Below are 16,449 nucleotides of genomic sequence, written 5' to 3'. Positions count from 1 at the left end.
GTTCCGTTTGAAGCAATTCCATCTGCTTTTGGGTTCTTTCTTTTGGGTTGTACCTGGTAGAAAATTCAAAATGACACAGCTGGGTTACCCTTTTTCTTATATAACGATAAAGTAAACTTATTCATTCAAAACGATCCATAAAAATATCGGTCTTGATTATTCTCCCTCTACAAGCCTGGAGAGGAAACACTTTCTTCAGTGAATCTGGGTAATCCCACACACCTGGAATGGATTTTCTAAGTCATTTGTTAGTACAAGTTTTCAGTCCTGGACCAGATACATTTCAGGTTTGCTGGATCACCCAGCTTCACTGATGGAAGTGTATCCTCTCCATCCTTGGAGAGCATTAATAAATCAGGGCCAAAGGGTCAGCAGTGAGCAGTTTATTGAATTAAAGGAAACCCGTCATGGGGAAAACCAGAAGTCTTTCATTGTTGGTCTGGAATAAATATTAATGCATAAAATAAATGGGAGGAAGGCAGATGAAAGTTGTATGGGCACATTACATGGAAGGAGATATTCCAAGCTGGAAGTACATACCATGCTTAGAATACCTGGAAGGGCCAATAAAAGTGACTATTTTGTGACCTTCACCTAGACTACAATAATAAAAAAAGGGGGTATACAGGTCAATCAAAAGTAGAAAGAAATACATGATTAAATGATATACATATTTACCTCCTAAGTCTAAAAAGAATAAATATAAACGATGAATAGATATGAAACGAATAATACAACATCTCTAGAAATATTGCAACATCATCCAATCAGGGACAAAGACAGCAATAAAACCCAGTGAGGCCCCAAATCTTTCACATACCATCCAAAATAAAACACTATAGCTTTACGTCCACCCAAATGATGTGTAGCTGACATTCCATAATGGTGAATTGTAATACCTTCAGCAATAGGCTTTTGTGAGGCTCTTCTTTTTCTAAAAACATTTTTTGATGGATTCTGATGCTTGAAGAGGTGCCATGGCACAATGCCGGAGCTGGTGTCATCCTCGCCTTTGCTGCCTCGCTTTTTCTGCCGTCTGGACTTTTTCTTCTTTTTAGACTCCGGCAGGAGGACTTCCTTGTTGTCCCACAGTCCGTGGCACTGCAAAAGACAATTATTAGTGACATTGGCTCCAGGGGCCGTTGTGGTAGCCCAGCTATTGTAAGACATGGGGAGCACATCTGGACTCATACAGTGAGGCAATACAAGGAGCAATTTTAATGCACAGAAGACATCAGCAACCAATTAATAAACTGATTTGTTTGCTAAACACTGAAACAGATTGGCAGTTATGGGTCAATAGGTATTATTCACTGTGCAATGTATTAAATGTATACTTACAGGAAAACGTCTGATATTTCTCTGACCTAGGACTGTATTTCTTGCCACAAACCATAATAAATCCAAGGGCTTTATTTATAAAGCAGTGAATCTGACATTCCCTGGAGAAGAATCTTCCACGTCCATGTGTTTCAATGGCAATACCTTATTCTTCACCAGCGAATGTCAGATTCACTGCTTAATAAAAAGAGCCCCAGAGGTGTGAATTTCACTGGTGGTTGCAGACCACAACAGTTTCACTGAAGACCGTTCTATAACCAGATTCCATAACACTTTACATTATAACTTTACACAGGAAATAGAATAAGCTTACTTTTAGAATGGAGCGGTGTAAAAACAGTGCCAGGAGCTGGATGAGGTCAAAATGGACATAACCGTCTTTCTTTTCAATGCCAATTATGTTGGGTAACCGAAACGGTTTGTCAGCGTTCATGCTGCGGTATACTGTGGATGTCCACGGAAAGAAGCCAAACTGGAAAGAATACTTAATGACAACTGTAATCTATTGAGATGAAAGACAACAAAAACAAGGTGTAAAAAGCTAACCCACTAGAGGAAACGAATCTAGGCTTACAAGAACACAGACCTTTCATTAATGCAGAGTGAACATACCTATTATGATTTTGTAGCCTTAGCAAGAATAACGGACCAGTAAAAACACAATGGGTCTGATTCATTAAAGCTCTCCAAGACCTGGGTGATCCAGCAAACCTGAAATGGATTTATGTTCATTATCATTTGCTCTTAGTTGGCAAACATTTTCAATCCTGGACCAGATCCATTCCAGGTTTGTTAGATCACCCAGGTTCGCCCATGATAATCTATCTTCTCCAGTCTTGGGGAGCTTTGATACATTAGGCCCAGTGTGATATGTATTACTCTCTAATTGCAGGCTTTTTGACCAGGCAGGTTCTCACTTAATTTCCTGAGGAGCAACTAATCATTTTAGTGCAATTAATTTTCCAAGCTCTATCAATCTGAAAGCATCACAAAAAAAAGGGTGACAGGGGGCACATGGAGAAAATAAACATTCAGAAGTGCAACAAATGTCAGGGTTTGCAGAAATGAAAAAAAATCCCCTGATCCAAATTTTGCCCGTGTGGATTCTTTAACTCCACCAACAGACATAAGCTTAGAATTGCTCTGTTTTTAGCTGTGTGTATGTGTGACTCCTGGCAATGAGAGCTGATAGGTACACCTAGGTACCCCTCATACACACAACATGCAGGATATAAGACATAGCTGTGTTCTCATATAACCTGCAGACTAAGGCACAAGACAACCATTCAACCAGTAATAGGGACGTGGCGGTGCATTGGGAGTATTTCTAGCATGCTACAAAAGTATTAATTTATATTTACTCGATTTTACATTTTTGGAATTTCTTTATTTACTTGAAGTTGTAAATAAAACTTTTGTAGGTAAAGTAATAAAGGAAGACATGAGCACCAAGGACAGTGTGGTCCAAGGTACAGACCTCAGTGTAGATGATTGCAGTCATCCAAAAGCGTTTGGTAGGCCTGGGGACCGACAGCATTGCCCAGAGAAAGATGAGGATAGGCAAGATTAGAGAGAGGATGGAAGCAGACACCATGTGGTTGAGAATAATAACAAAGTAACACATCATTTCGGATTTAGACACAATCGTGTTATAGAGAGCAAAGCCAAGACGCAGCGGGCGAGGGAGACTCTGATAAAACCTATCGGACTCTTCCAGCTCCTCATCATAATACATCCTGGAGGAACACAACACAGCAATGAAGACACATCATTAGACATTTAGATATACAAACCTATGAAACACATGCTCTTCAAGCTGTTTTCATCCAAGAATAAAATTACTTTTGTGTAAATGGATTACACCCAAACTCTTTCAATACAGTTAAAGATTTGGGTTACCAAGTCAATGTCATCACTTATGTACTCTCCCCCATTCTGACCCATATGTGTCCTTCCTATAGGGAAGTCAGACTGACCAATATTGACCAAGCCCTATTTAATGTACAGCGCTGCGTAATATGTTGGCACTATATAAATCCTGTTTATTAATAATAATAATAATAATAATAATAATAAAGACCACATTTTATTTATAGGTCTCCTCCTGATTTTAAAATATACTACCAGTGTAGCTTCTTTAAGCTTATCCTGCTGTAAAAGATCTCACAGTGTATCTTCTTCTTTACCATGTGTCTTACTAACACTTTTCCCTTAAATTCTTTCATGAAGAAAATGTCATGAGTGCTCAGACAATACTGCTGTCCAGGCGGTATAGGAAGCATATATCTGCAGCAATAAATCATATTACAAATGTCTGGATTGTGACTATATCTGCCTGTAAGTGGTACCACATGAACATTTTGGGAATCAACAAGCTGTGTGCTAGAAAAAATATGATATATTTTAATTCTATCTTGTTCATAAGAAACCTCCTTACTTGTTGAGAAGCAGTTCACTAGCAGTTAGACACGGAGGAACATCTGCAAGCTGTTTGCTGCTTAAGGAATCCTCAACATCTGAAGGCTGTTGGTCTTCTTTACGGATGACTGTGCTATAGGAAGGTGGGATGTCTGTTCTTGTCTGCTCAGTCATCTCTGCATCCCCTTCATAATCTCCATCAACTTCTTGACCCGAAGCCAGTTCATCTACGAGATGCTCAGGACTGCAAGCATTCAAGACAAAATATTAGTAACAAAACAGTCAAGCAAGGATTTTAGTGTGTTTTGTGTGTCAGCTGTGTGTTCATTTTCTAATCAAATGGCAATTCATTGGGCTGCCTTCTATCTTCTCAATTAAACCAAGTTGTAGCAGAGTAAATATACAGATGTAACCTGTGATTTTATACAATAATATAAGGCAATGTAATACCAGGTGAGATAATGTTGTAGTCATTGTAGAAACAATAAATCATTTTTCTGCATATTATAGAATGAAGCCTAAGATCTGCACAAAGAAAGGCTACATCTCATCTGGTGCAAAAACAAGTCAAAGCTGCACCTTATGTGGTTCTAAATAGACTACAGGTTAGCTGCACCTTGCGAGTGGACATCAGTATTAGAAAAGTGTTTAGGAAAGCGAGTGAATTTCCTTATAAAAAGTGAAGGGTTTTCCTTGGTGGTCAAATTGGCAGGAAGGTCTGAAATTGGATTTTTTGGGAAAATTGGACTTTTCGGAGTGAAGGTTTAAGTGTAATTTTGTAGTGATGTCTGGTACATTATTATTATAATTTTGCAGCACGTGTGTGATTACTTTTTGATACATAACACAAGGCATTTTATATTGTTCATGATGTACTAAAAACTTAAAGTGGTTCTTTGTATGATTTGTTTTGTTACAGTGCTGCTTGTGCTTGTTACTTTACTGTAAATGTGATATTATTACAAAAATGTTAGGTTAGTGATACAGCATGATATTAATATTCTTTTTATAACAATGTGTCATGGTCATGCGGAGTAGGTGAGTCCATAAAAAAAAAGTGATAAAATGGGCAGGAGAGAGTGAACCATATATCTCATCAAATAATGTTCACCATCAGCTTTCTACTGGGAATTTAGTTTCAATTTTCTGCCTGTACAGCTTTTTCCTCCTCCCAAATCTCTAACCTCAACTTTACCTCAAATCCAAGCTATCAACAGAAGAGGAGTCAAATGCTTGCATTCGCTGGGGAATCCGATGTTTTGGGCTATCTACAGGGCACAACGGGTCCTCATAAGATAGGACTAAATCCTCTGTGACACAGCTAAGCATACAAACAAAAAAAACAAAGTCAAAGTATGTTTTACAAATACAGATTTTAACTAATGGTGGTTTCTAGCAGAAGGTCTGAAACAGCCCAATTTTGGCAAATATTGCTTGAAATAGTTGCATCATTCTAAGTCTCCCAAATGTTTCAGAGATGTCTGATAACACTTAATTACAGCCTGACTGTACTATATTAAACCAGTAATATACATAGCAAGACTTCTTATGTGCACTTAGCTGCATTTCACAAAGCTATGGCTCCATCTCTGTCTGCCAGTGCTATTGAACTATGTAAAAAATAAATAATTCCTGAATACTCTATACATGCAAAACCAGCCATGTTTGACCACCATAAGTACTGTATTACTATTTCCATGAATAGATGATGAATGCTTACACTTTATTATTTTAGTATTTTTTAGATATAGTCTAATTACCTAGAGACATAGCTGTCCTGAGACTGCTGAGACTCAACACTGAGGATTTTACAGATCTCCAGCCTCTTCGGGGGAATGGTCTCCTCTCTGTCATGACCTGAATGTGGTTCATTTTCTTCACTGGACAAGGTGTGAGTCCGAGATAGCTGCTTGGCTTTATAATACTCTGATATGGATACCTGTGAGGCTTCTTTCCCCTGAAAAAAAAACAATAAAAACCTCGACATGATATCTTATGTCCACACAAATTGAGCTTTTCTCTATCCTAATTACAGCATATAACAATAACGACTGCCGACACAAAGGACACATCCAGCAGTCAGCGATGCAGTAGATGTGCATCATGTGTACATAGGCATTCACTAACACTTAGGCAGGATAGAAAAATAAGAAAACTTTCAATGCACTCACCTTGTCCAGGTTCCTCTGCAACATACAGCGTTCCATCTTTAGCACAGTGGCAATGTCTATGCTGTCCTTGGAGAAAGCATTGAGACTTTCTATTGTGTCATCTGCGAGAGCTTGGATGAAGACCCAGGAGAACTTGATAATATTGATGACCCTCTGAATGATGTTATCTGTCATACAGGTACATATATAAACAACAAATCAGCATAGTGTACCTAAACATATGACTGGGAATCAACAGTTGTGATGTACCTAATTACCTGGCCCCTCTGCATTATCATCCTGACTTTCTGTCTCTGTTTCATCATGCTGGGATTCCTCCGGCTTTGCTTTGTTAGACAAGCAGTAATGTAAATTGAAAATATAAAAAGTGCATGGGTTACCTTGTAATAACATTAAAAAGGAAAGAAAACGCAGAAGCTGCCATTAGTGGTGGCTCCTAAAAGTGACAGTTATCTGTCTAACGGCAGCTTTGGTTTCAATACATTGATCCAGAAAAGAAAATTATGAATTCTGATTTCATTTGGTGCAAGTCCTGAGCTGTCATCCTTATGTTTTTCCACTACTTAAGGAGACATTGGCCTAGAACAAGTACCGTACACAGGGCATGATTTCAGAGGTAACTGGCTGTTTTATATTTATTCTGTTGTGCCAGTTAGCAGTGTTGAATAGAACATACCTTCTGGTTGTTGCTTTTCCATCTCCTTGCGGATTGTTATCTCATCGTTCTTCCGCAGGTTCAGAGCAGACTTAGAGCTGGTGGTCCAGGCTTCATATGCTAGCTGGAGAAAAGACTATCAGTCACTTTCTTTCTTTACAAAAAAATGTCTGCTGCAGATCACTACCTACCATTCTTGGTTAAAAATCTGCCATTTGTAAAACCACCAATAAATAAATATCGAAAAACCTCATCTTTTTAAATTTTTATTCTATTTATTTAAAACAAGTGTTACAATGCTGTACCTGAAATGCAGTTTTCTTTTTAGGGGGTTCCTCCTCTCTCTTTTCCTCTCTGGTCTCTTCCTCTTCATCCTCACTGTCTGTATCAAACAGGGTGTAGCTTCCACTACGAACCACTAAACACAATCAGACATTACCATGCATGTGGATTAAATCTTTCACTGCCAGAATCTCCAGGGATTTTGGGTGATTGAATTAGATTGCATCTGAAGGATTCATTATAGAAAGGTAAACATTTTCTACAATGTGTCAAAAATAAACAAGAGCTTGGACAACTAGAAGTGCATGAGTAAATAATTTAGAAGGTCTTGGTCATAATATAACTTAAACTAGACCCTTTAACTCCATCCCTTAAGAGGACAATTCCTCAATAGCTGAGGGAAGGGCAAGAAATCTAGAGATGAACAGCGTGCCACTCAAATGTTTTGGGGCTTTGCCCCTTGGTTTAGTTACCAAGAATCCTTTTGGAACTATTCGTTTTCACTGTTTCATGATATGATATGAAAGTTTTACTGTGCTATTGAGTTCACTCTATTACCTTCTAGTAATGCACATAATTCACCATCCATATATAAACAGACATTGCAAGGATTAGTGGGAGCATTTAATATTGTCAATCAGGGAGTCATAGTTAATAAATTGGCTTTAGCAAAACTAACTGTAGTCTGTAGTAATTAAACAGTGAAAAAAATATGCTTCATTCTATACAAAATAGGTTCGATTTATTAAGCTCTCCCAAGACTGGAGAAGATAGACGATCATAGGAGAACCTGGATGATCCAGTAAACCTGCAAAGGATCAGGTCCAGGATTGAAAACATTTGAGAACTAAAATCAAATGCTTTTTTAAGAGATACATTCCAGGTTTACTGAATCACCAAAGATCTCCCACAATAGTCTAATTTCCCCAGTCTTGGTGAGGTTCCATAAATAAGGCCCTATGTTTAAACATATTGAAAGCAAGTAGGAAATGATTATCTCCATTGTGACAAAACATTATCAACTACAGAAAATAAATTTATCACTAAAAGCAAAAGAGCAAGCAATTATTTTCTTGCAACAGGTTTGCATGTACACAGCAAAGACAAGTTTCATTTCTAGACTGGCCACAACAGGAAGATGTGGTCAGTTAGATGCTGAATGTACAGAATTAATGGTTTCATTTATTCAACCACATACAGGAGGTAAACAAGAACCAGGAAAGCGAGATTACCATTGAGAAATCACAAAGTATGCAACATTTCTGTTTAACTTACTCGTTGTGTGGGTCACCCATGGCTGCCACCACTTCTTTTTTCCATCTTTTTCTTTTTTATCACCTTCCTCTGGGAGATACAGAGAAAATGCAACAGACAATACCAAAACATTGCAAAGCACAAGCCATATCTTTGTGGGTGCAAGCATTGGGATGAGCATTATCGTATCCTAGGGGATACTTGCAAACCCTGTCTGCCATTTACACATGCACACAAGCTCAAGAAATTCTCGTGGACATGCTTTATCATATTAAGCTTTAATAACTGTGTCACAGGAACCCAAGGGGGTTCATAGGATGGACACCTAAAAGCCTACAACCACCAATCAATAGAGCACACCCTCTTATCTTGGGCAACAGATTAGTTACCATGTATTTGAGGATCAGCTGCCCATTTTTTAATAACTCAACAGATAATATTACATATTTCCCTTTTGTTCACCTTTGTCTTTTACAGATGACTCTGATGTGTCCTCAGAAGTACTTCCTTTCCCAGCCTTCACCTCATTGGTTGCCTTCTGTTTGGATTTGATCTGTTCCATCCTATCATTCCATACACATAGAGGAGATGTACAAAAAATGTTAGTTCACCTTCTTACACCTTGTCGAATAATGCAGATTGCCACATGCAAGTTTAATATTTTATAGGTGATAACAAAACTGATTTGATGGCATGGTATTTTTACCAGCTTAACAAATTAATACAATAAACTATGTTTTACAATTACTATTACTATCCTAGATGCCCTCATTCCACAGTGGTTAAAGAACATGTATTATGCTAATATACTTTACAGAGCTTTGCTCAGGAACTGTGGAACACACAGATTTACTAAATTATAGTCCACTGTTTCTCAACCAGGGATCCTCCAGAGGTTGCAAGGGGTTTCTTGTGCCTCTCAGGTCAGGTCAAGTGATACTCATTGATATTTTATTATCTGTAAAGGTGGCATTCTTCTGACTAGAAACCACTGTAAGAACTTTTCCTACTGGGCACCACACTAATATACTGTGAGGTAAGGATATAATAATCATATCAGTGGTTCCCTGAAGACCTAAAAGTAATTTAAAGGTTTCCCTCGTGTTAAAAAAAGTCAGGAAACACTGCTCCTGTTACATCAAATGTTATGAAATGTCATCATCACTCACTGCTTTTTCATTGCCTGAGAACATTTCTTCTCTTCTTCCAGACGTACGGCCACCACCTTCTTGATTTTCTCTTCAAACAGTTCTGCTCCTCTAAATATTTAATCCAAATAGAATTGAACCTTTTTCAGTTTTTTTAAATTATTTGTTTACACATAACTTTTCTATACTGTAGCAATAAAGCTGAACTTGAAGCAGATATAAGTACCCAGTGTTATCAGTTATGCATTCATTATATAATAATTACTATCTTAAATGCTCTTATTTGTCTTGAGATCAGCCTTGTGTAATCACAGCAACACAGACTGGAAAAGGATAAGCAGAACTTTGAGAAAATCAAAGCTCTAGGACTATGAACAGAGCATTTTTCCTACAGCATAGGGTAGTTAGACAATCTTGTGAGTATGCTGTTGTTAATTTATTGTCCAATCACAGGCCGGGGAAATATATAGTTATTTTTTATCTGCATCTACACCCATATCATTTCATCATTGCAATACTGCTGTATGTTCTCTCTTATATTACCCTTACACTTTGGAAGCTGTAACTTCTATCCCTGTTGCTCGTATAGACTGCTATCACCACTCTGTAGCACCTAGGCAGCCAGACACAGTGGTGTTTGCAGTAAAGGAAGGAACATGAACAGTTTTTGAACAGATATCTCTTGACTGGGGTGGTATGCAAAAGCTTTCAAGTTGGGTGATTTCTGGAGACACTGAATGAAAATAAATGTTACAATACCTAGAAGCCAGGAGTTTGGAAGCCTTCATATCTGCCACAACATACAGAAAGTAATAGCTGCAAAATATCCGGCGCTGTATCAGAAGAAAAGTAAAACAGATTGCATCCCATACAATTCCTGCCTCGTTTTCAGGGAGCTCACATGTGTCATCTGATGGGATATCTGCAGAGAAGGTCATGTTGATATTACATGGTGAACACTCACATCATTAGTTCATTAAAAAATGTCACTCCACCCAAACTAGCATGTCAGTTTTCTTAGAAATTAAGCCAGCTAGTGCTGGAAAAAGAAGCCACCTAATATATATATATATATATATATATATATATATATAATGGTAGTGGTATAACGAGCATAAATGTAGCAGTCTTTACAGTTCTGATATGCCAAATTATTAAAACGCTTTAGTAGAGTATTCGTTTACCTGCTCCCTCCTCCTTTCTACCAATTTTTGCATTACTATAAAGGGCTGGCTGACTGGCCAACAATAAAGAAAGGCAGGGAATTCTTCTGACACCATCAGGAAACAGAATTTTGCAGATAACCATAACCTGAGATTTGTCTGTAGGAGCATGGATTGCAGGTTGCTCCAAATGTGACAATCAACTTAAAAAGGACCTAATTTCAAAGTTTTTACTTTACAACCAATTTTTATTTTTTTTAAATGCAACGCCCATGCTAGAAAAACGTCAAAGAGGCTGCCATAAAACCTGAAAGTGAAGAAATTCAACCCCCAAACTGCATATAAATAAACCATATTTTCCAAAACATTAAAAAAAACTTACTCAAGTCATATCCTTTGATGGTGCAGAACATGCTAAAGGTCTGGATAAGCCAGCAGTTATTCTTCATCAATTTATCCAGGTAGACACAGGCTCCAATCTGGAAAGAGAAGGATTATTTTCTTACGGATCTATATTTAATATTGGTGGGAAAAATAAGTATATATTAATATATAAATGCCAGCTTTTCTTTTCAATTCCAGGGAAAAAAATGAAATAAAAACATTTTCACTGACCAATAAACTTTTTAACCTAATATTTTTTTAAATGTATCTTAATATTTAAACTTTATAACTGCATCATAAATTTCTAACGTTTCAGCTTGTTATCGGTCATGATTAGATATATAATTAATTATATTCTGTCTTACAAGTCAGACTGGAAAAGAAGATTCAAGATGTGCAAACTGCAGCAACCTATAACTAATCACTGATTGCTTGCTACAGGTTACTTAATTTTAAACTTCTTGTTGCCTGATTAAACTCATTGAATAGAGTAGATCATTCCTTGTAGACATCCAAGATAGACTTGTGCCAAAAAGATGTAAAAATTCAAGGCGCCCCTATACAAAATCAATGAATTGCATTGCAGCAGAGCAAACCCAGATACAGACAGTGACATGCATGTACTTGTAATCAGACATTGACGGCTAGGACAGATACCATAAAAAAAACCCCATTAAGCACACGTACTGAAAGCAAGTTCTTCATAGTGATTACAAAGGCCGTGTAGACGATGAGGTAGTCCCACAGTTTGAGCATATGACGGACAGGCTTCAATAGAAGGCTGCCTCCAAACAGCATGAAGTGGAAACAGGCCATCAGGTATCCCATACACAAGATGTTTATGCGGGTTGTTCCAGTGATAAAGATTAGGCACAGCACAAACCAGAAGTGAAAACTGAACACCACCACTTTTGCCATGTCTAGGTAAGACCTGAGTGAAACAGAGCAAGAGAATATTCAAGCAAATATGCATTGAATTGAAAACATTCTAAAAGAGCCACTACACCCCAAACAGATTCAGTTTTCATGGGATATTCACTATAGGCTCTACAAGTGAGATTTCTGCATTTTTATATACACACATCTTGCAAATACAAGAAGGGGCTCAATCTGCCTAGAATAGGTGTTTTAAAGGATACAGATAGATTTTTAAATATTTCTGCTATTAGGAGAATTAATGCATAAGTACAGCACTGGTAACACCCCAAAAACATTGGCAGTGACAGTGGTTGTACTTAACAAATTATTCCATCTCATTGCAAAAAGATTTACCCCCCCCCCATATTCTATTAAACCCCTGTACCAGATATTGTCCTTATTAACATCCCCAAGCATAAATCAGATTATTTAGGCTAGAGCTAAGACTTGCTGTGACTAACCTGCAGTGTAGAAAGTTTGGTACGGGGCTGTACTGGCACAAATCTCCAGGATCTAGGTCCTTACTGATCTCAATATTATCCCCAGCCAATATACGGACACAGGCCAGGTTCTCATCCTCAAATACCTGCCACTGCAGGGAGGCAAAGAGCAGCAGCATAACATCATCTGTACAAAAAAATGCCTAAGATTAATTTACTTCATACAATATAACCAGATCTATGTAACATAAAAAGCTTTAGTCCGTCCAAGTCTAACATTTTCCTGTGTAAACATATCAGTGGGCTAAAAACCCAACTATTTTTTTAAGCATTTGGGACTCCAGTGGGGAGCTATTTCACCTCTAATTCATAATCATATATCCAATATTCTCCTTTCTTTAGAAGAAAAGACTCATTAAATAGTTATCAGGGCTCGGGCACCTTTGCTTAACGTGATAAAACCTATAGGTTATGGCACATTACATGAATGTTTTTGTTTTTTTTACCACCTCCCTACTTTGGAGAAATTTCCCTATTGCATTGGTTAACAGTGTAAATGTAGAAGGGCAAATCTACCCTTTCAGCACTAACCAAACAACAATAACACGAGCCTTGGTGCACAAACCATTAAAGATATATGCTAACCCAACAGACTTTATCAAAAATAATGATTTTTTTTGCTTCTTTGCAAACAGCAAATAACTGCAATCCTATTTTCAAACATATTTCGTACTTTCAAACATACATGAATGATGGAATCTGATAAACTGGTAGCTTTAGGCAACACCCATGCATTCCTTAACAAGTTTTAATTCCTAAGCCAAATGTGAATTACGTACAAAGAAGGAATCCTGGATCGGGGGCTTTGGCAAAGTCAGGGAGGTAAAGCCACTTAATGAGGTTGGAGCTCGGCTTCACTGGCAATATGCGCCATGGATAATCTGTGTGAGAAAAGCAGCCAATGTGTTTTTTTACAATCAGCAATCACACATAAACATGACATTAACATGACCTAACTTACCCACCCCCAGTCATGAGATCAAATACATTTCTATAATGGTTCGATCCTCCATAAGAAGTGGGAAAAAAAGAAATTCAGATATATCCAAAAACAGTTTCTGAGGAATATTGCACCACAATAATGTAGTGCAGAGTGAATGTATTTGGAAGTAATATGGTAAAAGAGTCTCTATGTCCGTGATCTAAGTCAAAGAAAATTCACTTTCATCAAACATAATATAAAAATGTTGATTACTTTATCAGACATACAGGAAACCAACCATATCATGTCCCAGGTTATGCTAAATGTGCAACAACAATATACCTCTACTGTTTTTATATTTTTCTTTAATATATACAAGATCACTTAGGAAAATATAATAAATGAGAGAGGCTTTGTACACTGATATTTTAATCTGAACACAATATTGCACTCTAACTTTGGCAAGAAATTAGAATCCAACCTATAGTGCTACTATCCCAAATCTTCTACAACTAATATTATGGTCTTCATGATTGATATGCATAAAACAGAATTGCATTCTATCTGCATTCTATTAGAATTTAATTTAAAAAAAAACATTAGACTCTGCTAAAACATTTATAACCAAAAACTGTTACCAGCACATATGACTTGAACGGGAGTTGTTTTATGATCTAACCTGAGCAGTTTCAAAGGACAATTGTAATGTTACCTGTGCAGAATGCTGGAGGGATGCCAATACAGAGAAGATATTGTACAGTCATTATGCTGGCAGTGAAGGTGCAGTATTTTGGCCAGATCTCTGCAATGGTTTTCCGACGACGCAGGTAAACTAAGTAAAGCAGCCAACCAGCATGCAGAGCAGCAAAAAAATCCATTCGTTGTCCAATTACATTTACCGAGATCACAAAACAAACCTGAAAAATTGAGACAGCTTCACCTAGTGCATTCAATGATTTTCTGCATACATGGAAATCACAACGTGAACCCATATGATATTTTCAAGTAGTTAAAGTACTCCTAAGATCAGATGATACAAGATGCCATTACCTTTGTGTGGCTCTCTATGATTTAATATGACTTACTAGATGTGGACTTTCCCTAACTCATAGCCGAGCTTCAGCAAATTACATTGCATTGCTCAATGCAAATGATTTTACTGGCCATTGAGGCAGTTTTATTGGGCAGCAAAGAATTGTGGTTGTTAGGACATAGGTATGAAAATAGGAAAGCAAAAAGAAACTGAATCAGACAATTAAACAACAAATCAGTATAAGAAAATAGGAAAATACATTTTTTCTTACAAGTAAACGTTCAGTTAAAAAAGGGATCATTCACATTTCTACATGACCCCATTTGAGACAAAATCTTTCAATTCTATGCTACTGTAACCTTTGCTCAAATGTATAAATATTGAAATTGTCGGGCACATAAATGCTTATTGGCTCAGTGTCAGGAAGACCCAACACCCTTACCTCCAATCCAAACTTGTAAAAAAAGTAATTGATAAAGTACTTCATGCAGTTGATGACTCCATCATCAAGATTCTTCCGCGTGATGTTTTCAAAGATGATTCCAGTCACAGGGGCGGTGAGCTTGTTGTGTTTTCGGTAATAAAATTGGTGCCGATACACGGTTGCCTCAATAGCCACGAGAGCCAGAATAATTAGATGGTTCTACAAGGGAAAATGATCAGTGATGGATGACTTATAATGTACAAGTAAGTAGAATTTAAAGAATGAGAGAACCTAATTAATTAAAAATGCAATTATTCCTGCTGCTGTTTTTTTTTCCATTATTGACTTACCATGCCTTTTTCTGCATCGGTCCCTGTGTTACGTGGCCATCGTGGTGGGCAAAACTTTCTAAAACTAGCAGTCAGTGGTAAGGCCCATGATACAATGCAGGTATTCAGGTATGAGGCAGTAGGCATACCAAATTACCACGAAGTGCCATATTCTAACAGCAAATCACAGACCTTCATTCATTTCTCCTTACTCTAAAAACTGGCTTCTATAGGCAATATTGAAGGGCTGTAGCTATTCCTGGATGCAGTTTGCTTTCCAAAAACATTCAATACAAAGATGCTAAAAATCTTCATAAAAAATAAATCTTACCTGAAGGCAAGGCAAAACACTGTCTGCACATTTTTTCAGACCTCCGCACCATAAAGCAGGGTCCACAGGTGCCACATATAACACAGATTTTTGTAAAAGTTCAACTGAGATCACACTGTAGAGACTCCCATTCCGGTACAAACCCTGAAGGGGAACAACAGTCATTCATTGTATGGCAAATGAAGAAATAAAAGCCCAGTGAAGAAATTAGATGCCTGTTTGTTGTAAAGCGCTGCCAGAGTTTACATTTTGGTTCCAGTACAAGATAACCCCTCAAACTACCAGCATACCAAATATTGTAGCAAAACAATGTCAAGAGGATATTAATAAACATAAAGGGGGAAACAAAGGAATCACTTGCTTAGTTGTATGTGAAGGGTACTACCTGATCCAAAGAGATAGACAAAAAGGATCAACCTGAAGAACCTCTGAGTCAGAGCAGTGGGAGGTGAAGGACCACTTAAGACTCAAAACTGTCTACAGGACAAGATGGGTTACTATATTAGACGCTTATTCAATCCCCTACAATTGCCGGTGATAGCAAAAGTGGAACACAATCCAAATCTAGCAAGGTAATGAGAGCATACCTCCATGCACCCACCAGTGTAATAAAATGGAAGGCATCGGTCAGCATCTGTAATGGTTTTTCACACTCAAACTCTCAAAGTAAGGGCTCACCTTCATGCTGAGGAAGATTGTTTAGATCATTAGGTTAACTTGAAACCCCCAAATTGACAGGGAGGTCTAGTCCCCATTTAGGGGGTATGGGTGATATAGGAGATAAAGACTGCCATTCCTCCCATAAGCAGCAATTTACCCAAAAGGTACAAGACTTTCTGCGTGACGAAAAGGAAAAAAGTGTCTGTGTGTCTAAAGTGTGGGAACAAAATTGGAAAACATACTCAAAGTTAAGATGAATAAAGTGAGTGAATAAGCCTGATAACTACCCTCCTCTGATCCTTTTAGAGACTGCAAATACTATTTCTGAACACTAAAGCTACGTACACACGGCAGATTTTTATCGCCCGATAATCGGCATCGGCCAAATATTGGGGGAAAATCTGCCGTGTGTACAGTCGGTGTCGTCCATCGTCCGAACGACCGACCTGCCGGATCCACGGACGATGGACGACGACCGATCCTAATGAAAGGGAAGGAGGAGAGCGCGCAGCAGGG

At 37.8% G+C, this 16,449-nt stretch overlaps 1 protein-coding gene across 1 annotated transcript in view; it reads right to left on the bottom strand.

Annotated features, from left to right (window-relative positions):
• Positions 1–16,449, bottom strand: part of LOC140332395 (piezo-type mechanosensitive ion channel component 2-like) — a 43,920-nt gene that overhangs the window by 13,757 nt on the left and 13,714 nt on the right. Inside the window, exons 17-39 of the mRNA XM_072413666.1 lie at positions 16,091–16,143; positions 15,274–15,417; positions 14,632–14,832; positions 13,869–14,073; positions 13,014–13,115; positions 12,196–12,361; positions 11,504–11,747; positions 10,815–10,911; positions 10,029–10,191; positions 9,291–9,380; positions 8,584–8,684; positions 8,143–8,211; positions 6,891–7,003; positions 6,607–6,709; positions 6,188–6,256; positions 5,931–6,097; positions 5,520–5,716; positions 4,955–5,080; positions 3,779–4,003; positions 2,819–3,077; positions 1,655–1,843; positions 900–1,101; positions 1–53 (exon numbers count right to left, since the gene is read on the bottom strand). Of these exons, the coding sequence (XP_072269767.1) occupies positions 1–53; positions 900–1,101; positions 1,655–1,843; positions 2,819–3,077; positions 3,779–4,003; positions 4,955–5,080; positions 5,520–5,716; positions 5,931–6,097; positions 6,188–6,256; positions 6,607–6,709; positions 6,891–7,003; positions 8,143–8,211; positions 8,584–8,684; positions 9,291–9,380; positions 10,029–10,191; positions 10,815–10,911; positions 11,504–11,747; positions 12,196–12,361; positions 13,014–13,115; positions 13,869–14,073; positions 14,632–14,832; positions 15,274–15,417; positions 16,091–16,143 (3,338 nt within the window). The remainder of the gene's footprint in view (positions 54–899; positions 1,102–1,654; positions 1,844–2,818; positions 3,078–3,778; positions 4,004–4,954; positions 5,081–5,519; positions 5,717–5,930; positions 6,098–6,187; positions 6,257–6,606; positions 6,710–6,890; positions 7,004–8,142; positions 8,212–8,583; positions 8,685–9,290; positions 9,381–10,028; positions 10,192–10,814; positions 10,912–11,503; positions 11,748–12,195; positions 12,362–13,013; positions 13,116–13,868; positions 14,074–14,631; positions 14,833–15,273; positions 15,418–16,090; positions 16,144–16,449) is intronic.

This window comes from Pyxicephalus adspersus, chromosome 6, assembly GCF_032062135.1.
Source record: "Pyxicephalus adspersus chromosome 6, UCB_Pads_2.0, whole genome shotgun sequence".
Classification (NCBI taxonomy): domain Eukaryota; kingdom Metazoa; phylum Chordata; class Amphibia; order Anura; family Pyxicephalidae; genus Pyxicephalus; species Pyxicephalus adspersus.
The sequence above is the reverse complement of the archived record's forward strand: the minus strand, read 5'-3'. Positions and strand labels throughout refer to the sequence as shown.